The 13,060-nt window shown below is 41.0% G+C and overlaps 1 protein-coding gene across 1 annotated transcript in view; it reads left to right on the top strand.

The window, feature by feature from the left end:
- ACACB (acetyl-CoA carboxylase beta) overlaps window positions 1–12,837 on the top strand; it is a 1,510,375-nt gene extending 1,497,538 nt beyond the window's left edge. Inside the window, exon 52 of the mRNA XM_044068517.1 lies at window positions 8,809–12,837. Within this exon, the coding sequence (XP_043924452.1) occupies window positions 8,809–8,935 (127 nt within the window). The 3' untranslated portion in view covers window positions 8,936–12,837. The remainder of the gene's footprint in view (window positions 1–8,808) is intronic.
- Window positions 12,838–13,060: the final 223 nt, after the last annotated feature.

Below are 13,060 nucleotides of genomic sequence, written 5' to 3' on the forward strand. Positions count from 1 at the left end.
AGGGCTCACATGCACGCATTTCCATCTGGGCGACAAGGGCTGTTCAAATGCTCTGCGAGCGAGAACAGTTATCGGCTACAATGGCTGCCTTTATTCTGCCAAGGACTTGCAAATGATTGTCCAGGAACGGCTACCTTTATTCTGCCAAGGAGGACTTGCAAATGATCTTCCGGGAACGGAACAGATTCTGGTAAGGACGCATTATTCTGCCAAGGACATTTTGTAATTCTGGTAAGGACATTTGAAAGAAACAGTTTATTATGGCTGGCAGGACAGTGTGTATGTGTCCAGGATCGCCAGCACCATAGAGAACTTTGTAAAAGAGGCAGTCAGCACAAGAGAGTCTGAATGCAGCCCATGAAAGCAAGAAATAGTAGTAGACAGAGCATGTATTTTAAGAAATAACATTCTGTATATAGTTATCAGCAGTGAAGGGACATCTGTATAAACTTCCTTATGAAATATATCATGGAATAATGTTGGGGTTCATAATTTCCCTACCATGGTTGAATTATGAACTGCTTACAAATGACATGATATATTGCAGTTATACAGTGGCATAATTTAAAAAGAAAACATGTTCCTTTTGGAACTAGTACCCTATTTTAGGTATTCATTTTTCTAATTTGGTTTGTCATTGGAGATAATCCAATCTAAGTGCTGCGGTAGCGTTGTCGCCTCACAGTAAGACGTTGACTGGTTCAATTCTCAGCTAGAGCGTCTTCTGTGTGGAGACATGCGTGAATGGGCGTACCTTCATTGCATGTTGTGCGTCAGGGCTGGCAACTCGGCACGTAAAAATCTACTGCCAATCATTAGCAGACCGGAGTTCCGCTGTGGTGACCCCTAACCAGGAAAAGCCGAAAGACACAACAACTGTTTAAATTCAAACTGCAGTTCTGATAAAATATTACATCATTTGTTTACACTTTCCTGGTTCCCAGGCCATAGAAACTACATTTACATTCTTTTACACTTGGAACAATAAAGGCCATTTCGCATGTAAATTCTGGTCATTAACTTTAGCCTTAAAACAATAGGCAGGATGCTTACTCCAGATTCATTGACTCCAAATTCTAACTTCAAAGGACATTCAAAACATAATTTTAATTTCAAAGAGAATTTGAAATGTTTGGCTTAGTTTTCCTTACAGCAGATGGCAATGTTGCTACAATCTTGAAGTTCACATTTTACAGTGTTTTCTTTTCATTTAAGAAACAACCCTGTATTTTAGATTTATATTTACAAATGCCAGAATTATGTATCAAATTCTATTTGACTAGGCTGGCAGCCTTCATTCTTCTCTACCAGTCTTCACAAATGTTTTGCCTTTTTAAATAATGCATCAGTGTGATAGGTTGCCTTCTATATGCATTTGGGTTAAAGTCACACAGGTTAGATTTTGGATGCAGCATTTATGCATTCATTCATGCATATAGTGATGCACACACTGGCCTTCTTGTTAAATGCATTTGGTATTGTTTTATGTATTAACTCCCTCCTGCTTTTTAATTTAAAAAAATGGATTAGATACATTTTTAAAGATTTTTCTTTGTTTTCATTGTGAAGTGGAGAAAATGGTGGCCATATTTTTTCTGTTTCAGTAGTTGCACCAAAATGTATTTATATGCAACCAATGAGATCATTTATGAGGAGCAACATTAGATTTACTATGGATACAGTGTGTGTGTGTGTGTGTGTGTGTGTGTGTGTGTGTGTGTGTGTGTGTGTGTGTGTGTATGTGTGTATGTGTATGAGAGAGAGAGAGAGAGAGAGAGAGAGAGACCCCATTGTAATACACCTAGTGGCTAGAGGTACTCAGGCTCAAACCAGGTAATCAGGCTCAAACCCTGTACCTTGGGTACAGGGTAAAAAGAGCCTAATGTCCCTAGCTGACACCACTTGTGAATTTGTGTCATATTTTTTATCTGTTCCTCGTAAACATTGTGATTTTCAGGAGTTTTGTGACAATTCACTGAAGGATTGAAATTGAATTCATTAAATAATGACAGGCATTTGAATTTCAGACTTCATATTATTCAGAAAATAAATGGTAACACAAAACCTTTTATTCTATCAATTTTCTAAGTTTATAAGATCAGTATTTGAAATTTGTCCCTATTTTGGAGCTGTATTCCCCAGCTTTGTCCAGGTTTTTTGTGCTAAGAGTTGAGAGCTATGGTGAGAAGTGAGAACTGAATTCACCTAATGATAGCCATTTAAGTTTGTCTTCCTATCTTTCAGGAAACAAACTGCTGATTTGGCATAGTGGTATGTTGCTCTGACTGTAGTGCACAGGGTCCTGGGTTCAAGTCTTGCCAGTGAAATGCATGGTGATGGTGGTAACACAACATTTTATTCTAGCAACTTTCCAAAATTATACAAGCAATGTTTAATATGTATCCCTGTTTTTTGGCATTTCGTCCCCCCCCCACCACCAAAAAAAAAAAACTTAAATTGAAAATAATGCAAGAAGCTGTGCAAGATGCTGCAGTCATCACACTTGGGTTATCCTGCCATCAGGCGGTCCCGCAGTCGGCCCGAGTTCCAAAGTCTTGGTCCGGCGTCGGTTGCTGTCGCTTCTTCCCTGATGTCAGTGCGCCAGGGGTATATAAGATGCAGCTGATGCCATTTTCTTCAGTCTTTCTTGCCGCGGTGCCTGATGCAAAAGCAGTTCGCAAGTGCCGGTCGGCCGACTCCTGAGATTTTCATTCCGAATCCAGAACCGAAGTCTTCTACAAAGTTAAGTACCCCATTGGGGAAACTTTCTTGCCTCAGACTGATGTCAGTAAAAGTTAATAATTGTATTTCTTTTGGGAAGCAAATACCTCATAAGGATTTTCATTCCTATTGTATCGCATGCCTAGGCCCAGACCACAACGTCACTGGTTGTCAGTTTTGTGCTAGGTTTAACAAGCGCACTATTAAACGTCTGTTTGATTTTGCCCGACATTATTTTGGCAGCAAATTCAATTACACCATGCCGTCAGAACAACCGACGACCAGAATACACAAAAAGTGCAAAGACAAGGACAGGCATCCGAGGCCCAAAACTGACGACGAAGCCTCTGCTAGGCCAGTTGCCGGTTCTCTGGTTTTCAGTGAGGTGCCTTCGCAGCCCCTGATGACCGCTTCTTTAGAACCACAGGCCGCATCTGACTCCCATGTGGAGATGGCTGGGCCTTCGGATACACCAGACTTCAGACCTACCAAGACTAACCCTTCTGAGGCCTCCGGAGTAGCTGAACAACCCGCAGCTTCAGAGGGTGTTTTCAGGCCTACTCAGTTAACCATTAAATCTTCTGCTAAATCCAAACCAAAGAAACTACTTCAGCATTCACCAGCACAGGCCTCCATGCCTAAGAAACAGATGCTCAAAATGGCTGAAGATCTAATTACTCTTATCAGGGGGTCCCACCCTCCTCCTGATAAAAGGCCTAGACAGGATGCAGACTATGACTCATCCGACCAGGTGTCTATCTCCTCAGATTCATCCTCAGACTTAGGATACTCTTTACCCCCTTTTGAGGATTCTGATGCTGAGGAATCCATTCCTTCAGCCTCTCCACCAGAGGACTACTCCTTTGGGGAAACCTTACATACCATGTGGGAGCATTTCCATTGGGAGGGCCAGGATTACTCAGAATCCAAGAAAAGGCTCACAGATTTCCTGTTATTACCTCAACACAGACCCCTTGCTATTCCGCCAGTGTTGGATATTGTGGATGATGTGTATGCTGAATCCATCTTAAATCCTGATTCTTTACCTCCAACTCCAGTTAAGCCAGACAGATATTACAGAGTCCCTGACTCTCACAAATTCCTGTATAAAAGCCCTGTTGCTGACCCTGAAACTATTTCCCAGGGTCCCAAAGGGGTAAAGGCCTCTACAGCAAAAAATCCAGTCCCCTCTGATAGAGATTCCAGGGCATTAGACAGATGGGGAAATAAAGTATACACATCTGCAACTTTAGCAATGTGAGCACTAAATTGCCAGTTTCACATGCTTAAATATCAGCAATATTTGATGTCTCAGTTGAAACAAAAAATGCTTCCAAATTCAGATCTTCCTAACTATAAGGAAATGCAGGATTTATTGCATGCAGCTGAACAAGTGGGAAAACATACTTTGCAATGTGGTTTTGATTCCTTAGAGGCCTCCTGTAGAGCAGCACTTACAGGGTCCATCATTAGAAGGCATGCTTGGTTAAAAGAACAGACCTTACCAGATCATGTTAAAGCAAAGTTATTGGATGCACCCTTGCAGCAGGATGTTTTATTTGGAGTTAAGGCAGAAGAGGTATTAAAGAAAATGGAGGATAAGGCAAAATCTATGCAAATGATGAAGGATTTCGTACAGGTTCAGCCTCCTCGATTTAGCAGAAATTGGCCAACAAAGAATTGGTCCTTTCCAGTTTCAGACAGACCTCAAAGGGGCAGATACAGACGTCCAAGAGGCAGAGGTCAACCACAAGGTACTTACAGGCCTCGACAATGGGGTACTTCAACCCAGAAAGAAGGGGAAGACAGGCCTCAACCTTATAAAAAGCAGACCCAATGACTTCCCACTACAGCTGCCAAGCATCTCTCTCTTGGCAGCCCCCTCGGGGGGGGAAAACTGACACTTTTCAGTCACAATTGGCAATTAATCATCAAAGACAAATGGGTTCTCAATATTGTGTCTCAAGGTTACAGGTTCCGCTTTCACACTCTGCCAAGGTTAAAAGGAATGCCAAATCTGCCACCAAATCAATGGGCAGAGGCTCAAAGGCAAATTACAGCACTCATGGACATGAGAGCTATTCAAGAGGTACCAATACAGGAGCAAGGACAAGGATTTTACTCAATACTCTGGTTCCCAGAAAGGACAAAGCCTGGAGGCCCATTCTGGATCTTTCTTCTCTAAATACTTACCTCGATGTTCCAAAATTCAAAATGTTGACACTACAGCAGCTTCTTCCCATGCTGGGCAAGAAAGCTTGGCTCGTAACATTGGACCTCAAGAAGGCATACCTGCATGTCCCTATCAGACAAAATTGCAGAAGATACCTCAGATTCTTAGCAGGTTCAATGCACTACCAATTCTCTGCACTGTCCTTTGGCTTATCTACTGCACCCAGGGTCTTTACAAAATGCCTGGCATGAGTAATTGTATTTTGCAGACAAAAAGGATTTCAAATTTACCCATATTTGGACGACTGCCTAATTCAAGCAGACAGCAAAGACATTCTTCTAAAGCATCTGGCATTTGTAAAAAGACTGCTAATTTGCCTAGGGTACACAGTAAATGAAAAGAAATCAAAACTAGTGCCCTCACAAGAGATAATATTCCTGGGTGCCAGCTTAAATACAACGGCCCAGATGGCTTATCTCATGCCAGACAAGCAAGGACAACTGACTCAATATTTCCAATTAATGGCAACAAAGACTCAACTCCCTGCAAGAAAAATTCTGCAGGCCTTGGGTTACATGGCATCTTGCATACTACTAATTCCATATGCAAAACTGCATATGACGAAACTACAATGGTGCCTAAAGAGTGTCTGGTCTCAACACTGTCACAGTTTGGAAACAGTAATACCACTTATTCCTTGCCTTCAACAGTAGTTTCGATGGTGGGCTCAAGCTTGTCACCTCAACAAGGGACAGCCTTTCACTCAACCCACAGCCAGGCAAACACTGACAACAGATGCTTCGGATTACGCCTGGGGAGCACACATGGCAGGAAAATGTATTCAGGGCAAGTGGAACGCAGAACAAAGGCATCTTCACATCAATCAAAAAGAGATGCTAGCTGTACAAAATGCCCTTATAGCTTTCAAGGACCTTCTGCATCCAGGACAACTTCTTCTAAGGACAGACAACACCACAGTTATGTGGTACATAAACAAGCAAGGGGGCACTCATTCATATCCCCTCTGCAGACAAGCCATGACCTTGTGGAACACAGCTATAACCTATCAAGTTTATCTGCAAGCACAATTCCTGCCAGGAGAGAAAAACACACTGGCAGACTAAAGCAGAAACATCATGCATCCGCACGAGTGGAAATTAAATCCACAAATGTTCAGGATGATAACACAGAAATGGTGGAGCCCGGACACTGAGCTGTTCGCATCCCCAATGAATTGCCAGCTACAGAAATTCTGCACAAGGACTTACCACCCACAAGCTGGAAAGTGGATGCCCTCATTCAGCTGGAAAAATCTACAAGTATACGCTTTCCCACCACTGCCTCTCCTTTCAAAGGTACTCATAAAAGCCAGGCAAGAAAGGCCAAAGATGATCCTGATTGCCCCGGACTAGCCACACCAGCACCTGTACCCAATCTTAAAGAACTTAGCACAAGGACCACCATGGATTTTGCCTCAAATCTCACAACTTCTGACTCAGCAAAACAATCAGATCCTGCACGGCCAGCTCAAGACTTTAAACCTGGCTGCATGGCAAATTCTTTAGTCAAGCAAACAATGCATCTCTCCAAAGCTGTTATGGATGTCATTCTGGAGGCCAGAAGGCCTAGTACCAGGAAAGCCTATTCCGATAAATTGAAGAGATTCTGTGCCTGGAACCAGGTTCACAACCTTGACCCTCTTGTCCCAAATATTCCTCAGAGACTACAATACTTGACTGAGATGCTGGACAAGGGCCTCTCCTTTTCATCAATTAAGATCCATGCCTCTGCCATCTCTGCTAATTACAACACAGAACCACCATTTCTTCCTCATCCTATGGTAAAACAGTACCTCAGAGGGGCTAAAAACAGAAGACTGCCCCGTAGAGCACCAACTCCAACTTGGGACCTCAACTTTGTTTTGGAGAAATTAACTTTACCTCCTTTTGAGCCAGCTAACTCAGCAGACTTAAAATATGTCTCTTGGAAAACTGCTCTGCTCCTGGCAATAACCTCAGCATGAAGAATTTCAGAATTACAGGCACTAATGGCAGTGGAACCTTTCATCATATTCCACCAAGACAGGGTGTCTTTAAGAGCAAACCCTACTTTTATGCCAAAGGTGGTATCAAGTGTGTCTCTAAACCAAACTATTTACTTGCCAACTTTTTATCCAAATCCACAGAATAAAGGGGAGAGACTACTGCATTCCTTGGACATACACAGGCAGTTACGCTTCTACTTGGATAAAACTAAAGCTTTCAGAAAAACTGAGCAATTGTTTGTATCATATGCTGCAAGAACACAGGGAAAAGCCATTTCTAAACAGATCATTTCAAAATGGATAGGCCATTGCATACGTTTCTGCTATACATATCATGGGAAAACTGCACCTAACAACATTAGGTCTCATTCCACTAGGGCAACAGCCACTTCAACTGCCTACCTCAGAGCAGTACCTACCAAGGACATTTTGGAAGCAGCAACTTGGAGTTCTGTACATACCTTCACCAAGCATTACCATCTGATTCTTTACTCTAAATCCAGAGCTGGCTTTGCCACTGCAGTTCTGCAGGGCCTTATAGCCACTCTTAATGCCTTATAGAACCAGCCACCCTACCTCTGCTTTGGGATTCTACCCAAGTGTGATGACTGCAGCAGTGTAACACGATGAACATAGTACAGTTTTGTACCTACCATAAATGTAGATGTTTGAGTGTATACACTACTGCAGTCCAGGTTACCCTTCCTCCTTTCCCTCTTACTTGCTGTTACTTACCCTGGTATTCTACCCCTTGCTGCCTATGGGAAGTATTTGCTGGTAACATAAAGTATTTGATTGTTTTTCTCATGAATGTTTTATTAGCAATTTACATTGCCTACCGTTTTGGGGGCACCTGACATCTGGGGCAAGAAAAACTGAAGAAAATGGCATCGGCTGCATCTTATATATCCCTGGCACACTGACGTCAGGGAAGAAGCGACAGCAACCGACGCCGGACCAAGACTTTGGAACACAGGCCAACTGCGGGACCGCCTGACGGCAGGATAACCCAAGTGTGATGACTGCAGCAGTGTACACACTCGAACATCTGCATTTATGGTAGGTACAAAACAGTACTTTTTGTCATTATTGGTTCATGCATTTTGTTTCATTGCCTACTGAAAAAAATCTTCAAAAGAGATGCTGACATGAGGCTAGCAGTGGTCTTCACAGAGACTGTGGCACACCTGATCGAATTTCTTATCTGCATTAAGATGAGCAAAACCCAGTGTTACAATTTACCATTAGTTTCATCTCTTCAAAGAACTAGTGTTACACTGAAGTATTCTGACACACATCTGTACTTTCTCAGAGTTTTTCAATGTTTCTCAACCATTGTGTTTGGTTGCAATGTCACAGACATGCCTTGTTACATGACCAGATGGTTAATAGCAGAATGCTTTTCAAAGAATCCACAAAGTATTATGTATACTAATATACTCCGTAATAAAAATAACGCAAAAGAAAAAGAATGCTGCAGTAATAAAAATGCTGAAGTTTAATGGTCCCATACTGATCTGCTGTGAAAAGTTCTACATGCAGCTCATAAAAAAATGTTAAATATTTACTGTTCATTGTAGTCCACATTATTTTATTTACAGAATCATGCCAAATTATTATTTATTTTAATAGATAAAGATGTATAACTGTTTGATTATCTTTTAAGTTAATGAGTTTAGTTTCCTACCTCAATCCTTAGGAAGTTAAATCCTTTTCTGAGTAAAAAGGGTTTTATTCGGGTCAGTGTGACACTTTCATGGCAATGCAGGGCATAAGAATAAGGCATCAGATTTTTTTAATACTTTATATTCATCCTTATTATGTTAAGACAAATTATGTCTTTTCACCTTTTTTTCTTTTCATTTTACAGCCTGCTTCAGCTCAACCCTGAAGTTGCTATGGATAGCATCATATACATGACTCAACACATCACTCCAGCACAGAGGGCAAAAATTGCTCATCTTCTAGCAACAATGGAAAGCCCAGCCTCTACGTGATCAGAAAATACGTAGACTGTACTGAATATTCTTACTGTAGTAGTGAAAAAAGTAACCGGAACCAAGATGAAAGAATGGCTTCAGACCACCAAGGTGTGTGTGTGTGTGTTTGTGTGTGTGATGTTGCATATCATTGTTCCTTAAATCAGGTCACAGCTGTTAGCAGGCATTTTTGGTTCATAAAGGGCAGAAACATACACTAATGATATATAGAACATTTCTGTAGCCCCTGTTAGAGCTGAGTAATCATTAAACATAAATATTTTCTCTAAAAAAAAATGTGAGGATGTAACTAGGGAATGGGGAAGGCAGAAAGATTTGATCTGCTTTAATATGTCATGACTTTAGATGTAAAAGCCTCCAGTAGTTGCAGGGCTATAGCTAGGTCAGTTGATACCCTGTGCTGTCCCCCATAAACGAGTGTTGGAGAAAGGAAAAACCGTCTTTCATAAATTGTATAATTGTATCAAATAGTTTCTTAACTCATTGCTTCAGTTGATAGCACATAAGTTTGTAGGCGAACACACACTCGCGGACACTAAATCAAATTTTGTAAGTAGCTCTGATCAAAATAGTAGCTGCTTAAATGAATGTTTTTACTCTATGGTGCCAGTCACACCCTCTGACAGCTTGTACCCTCTTTGCCTTGTCTTAGCAATGGGAGTGAGTAGTTGCTTAACGTTTTGGGTAAATGCATTTATTTATGTTAAAACTTTTGCTTCTGTCAGTACTAAAATTTACTATTGCAGTTTTTATGCAGTGAGTTTCCCCTTCCTTCACTTACTTAAATCTATTTGCCGGGCCTCACACTCGCATTTTGTTGTTTCTATGAGATTCCAAGCTGGCAAACACCATTATGATTAGTATGAAGTTTTTTTTGCCATTTCGTTCACAGCTCCCCTCAGCCTTATGAGCAGGCTTCAGTGATGATTAGTGCAACATTTATTTATGTTACTGTGTGTTTTTGCCAGTTATATGTGCCAGTTTCTTAAAGTGAGCACAAGGCTTATTTGTAGCCTTTTCTGCGGGCTGGTCACATGTTGCTAATGCTTCAGTAAGGACAGTCATTGATACTTTCATTTTGTAAACTATGCCTTCCCAGTTTGACCCTGTATTGATTTATAAGTTTTTTTTCAAGGTAATTTAATAATCAGCAGACACTCATTTTGTACATCTTGCAAATATTAGAAGGTGTACATGGAAGCCTTTTCTTAAGCTGTTTCAAACAGGGATTCCTTCTTTGTGTTATCCCTTCACATCACTGTAAGCACATGCAGAAGGGAGAGGAACTTCCCTCTTTTCATGTCTTTCCTTCATTGTTTTATATCTTCTTACACGCAGGAATTTACCTTGTGGCATGTATGTCAGGTTTTGATGGAAAAATGTGTATAATTTTCTCCCGGGATAAAGACTATGTTGTTAAGAGCTTTGGAGCTTGCACTCCATTCAGCCTTACCAAAGCCATAGCTCCCTATTCTGACACTCAGTATCACACACAAAGCACTAAATCACTTCAACTTTGATCGCAAGTATACTATCAGTATTCATTTCTGAATAGTGGTAGTGTATTACCAATTATTCGGCATCTTCCTGTCATGCCCCATAACACCTAGGATCCAGGGCAGCTGACCCCTTTTGCCCATCCTAGCAAAATCTGTCAACCTTTGTGTGTGTGTGTGTGTGTGTGTGTGTGTGTGTGTGTGTGTGTGTGTGTGTGTGTGTGTGTGTGTGTAGAATCCCTTGGAATCTTTCAGGAAGGAAAAGAGAACTTCTCCTCCTTGGCATGTTTACTTCATAGTCATACCTTCTGCTCTTTCTGTTCCTCAGAAAGGTGCTGATTTTGCGGACTGCCTGAGGAACACTATGGAGTCATTGTTGTCTTAGGTTACTGCCATTCTTAAAAACGAAAACAAATGCTGAAATATGTAAATGCTTCCTGAATGACTCCCTCAGGTTCTCCCTGCCAGTCACACTGATGAGAAAGACTTTCCTTATAATCATGGTGAGCATTCAACAAATTCTTCTCAGTTCTTTGTTGTATGGTTCACAACATTTGCTTTCAAGAAGGCTTCTACTTTCTGTCTAATAACCCCTTTTTGGTACTTTAATTAAAAGCATCATTTAACCAGTTTAAGTCACCAAAACAAACGTACCAACTTCCCGAAGTGGAAATTTATTGCATCATAACCACTCAGGTATACATTTTCCAGCAGTGCTCTATTTGAAGGCATTGAATTACGTGGAATTCTTCACTCTGTTCAGGCAAGCATCTTGGTTAAATTTGGCCACTGTTGCAGTATTTTAGTGATCTGAAGAAGATGATGGAGCTACTTAAAATCACCAGTTTTGTGTGGATGTTTATAGCCAATCTTTCCAGACCTCTTGTGGTGTAGCTAGGTGAATGGTGAAGGTCATCCAAAGTGTAACATCTATTGTTTCCATAAGACTTTCAACAAGGGACATTTTTTATTTTATTTATTTTAGGGGGGGAATCTTACCTTTTCAGGAATTAAAGCTTTTCAGTGAAGCTTAATGCCTGAACAAAATGCCATGTCTATTTCTAAACTTTTAAAAACAAAAAGAGGCTTCAGTCCCAACCTGGGCATCAGCTCTATGTTGATGGAGGTGTTTGAAGGCAAGTTTCCATTCAGAAAGGGCCAGTAACAACAGACTGGTAGTAGACATTTTCCTAGTAATGGTACACGCATTACCCAAGCTGCTGCTCTGCTGCTTTCCAAAACTTAGTTTGATAGTCTGCTACACCACTTCTGTCCTTCCCTAGGAGGTGTATAAGATCTCCTTTCACATAGGCCACTGGGGAACAAATTACCTCTCTCTGGCTGGATTGTTCATTTTCTACAGTAGAGCAATGCAGCTGTGCTGGTCTCTACATTACAGATACAACCATACTGGAAAGATCTTTCTTTTCTGCTTGAAAAGCTACATCTAGTCATTAAAAGGAAACTTCAGAAGAATACCTAAAACTAAACGCCTGGGGAAATGGTCTTGATTTTCTTTGTGCCAACAACAGCAACAGAGCCTCAGTGGCCCAGCCTCAAGCTCAGACATTTCAGTACCTTTGTACATTTTTAAAAAGTTTAGAATGTTAGTGTAGCATTTCATTCTACTTTTCGATACAAGGGATTATTTATAGCATTAGACAAGCCACAGGTATATGTACATTATGATTCACCAGATATCATGATTCTGTCACATTCATGTTGATTACAGAATGCCTGTTTTGGAGATGCTGTTTGGCTTGTCCTGTATACCTCACAACTTTATGGAATTTAAGCTTGTAGTTGCCCACATTGAGTGTTTAGGGATGTATGCATTCCTTTCATTAGATATTGGGCTTACCTGTAGCTGCTTCCAAGTGTTAAGTCAAACAGGATTTGAAAGCAGCAAAGCTTTCTAGAGCCTGGGATCACATTCCATGTCTACAAGTTGCTTTTGAATGCATCTGAAACCTCACATCCATAGGTGTAATACCCAATTCTTCTCAAGAGTGAACCTTTTCTCTTTCCCATATGAATTTAATTTCATGCTCGGAAGAAAAGAACAGTTCTTTCAGTCCACAGGCCAGAGATTGCCTCAAAGTATCAATATTCATGGCCATTGCATTGTGTTTCTGCCCTGTGAAAACGTCAGACTTGTTGAACCAGCATTTACAAGAACTGGCTTTGTCTGAATGGAATAGAAATCTTGAATAATGTCCCCCTGACTGGTAGATAAAGTCCTGCTTCTAGGAACCTACTTGCTCAAGCAATTATGACATATGCCTCCCTAGTGGTCTAGTTAGAAAATGGAGAGACTGAAGTCACGCAAGTGCTGGTATCAGGTGCAGTGCATTATATCAGTGAGTTAGTGCTAAGAGGTCAGATGGTCTTTGGGGATACTTGTAAAGCTAGTGTACTGACTGTATGACTGCTATGGCTATCATTTTTCACTTCAGCAAACTGAGAGTATCCTTTTCATATGCCCTTTACATATGCAAATGTGTACAGTTAGTGTGAACAGCAGATTCAGTATGGTGGTGCTGGTGCAGATTCATACTAAATGGGAGCTTCTGGATGAAGTAGTTGTAGGTCTACTGGAGATGGTCCTATTTACAGCAGCTGAAAA

This window comes from Protopterus annectens, chromosome 4.part0 (assembly GCF_019279795.1).
Source record: "Protopterus annectens isolate FY-2018-M chromosome 4.part0, PAN1.0, whole genome shotgun sequence".
NCBI lineage: Eukaryota > Metazoa > Chordata > Ceratodontiformes > Protopteridae > Protopterus > Protopterus annectens.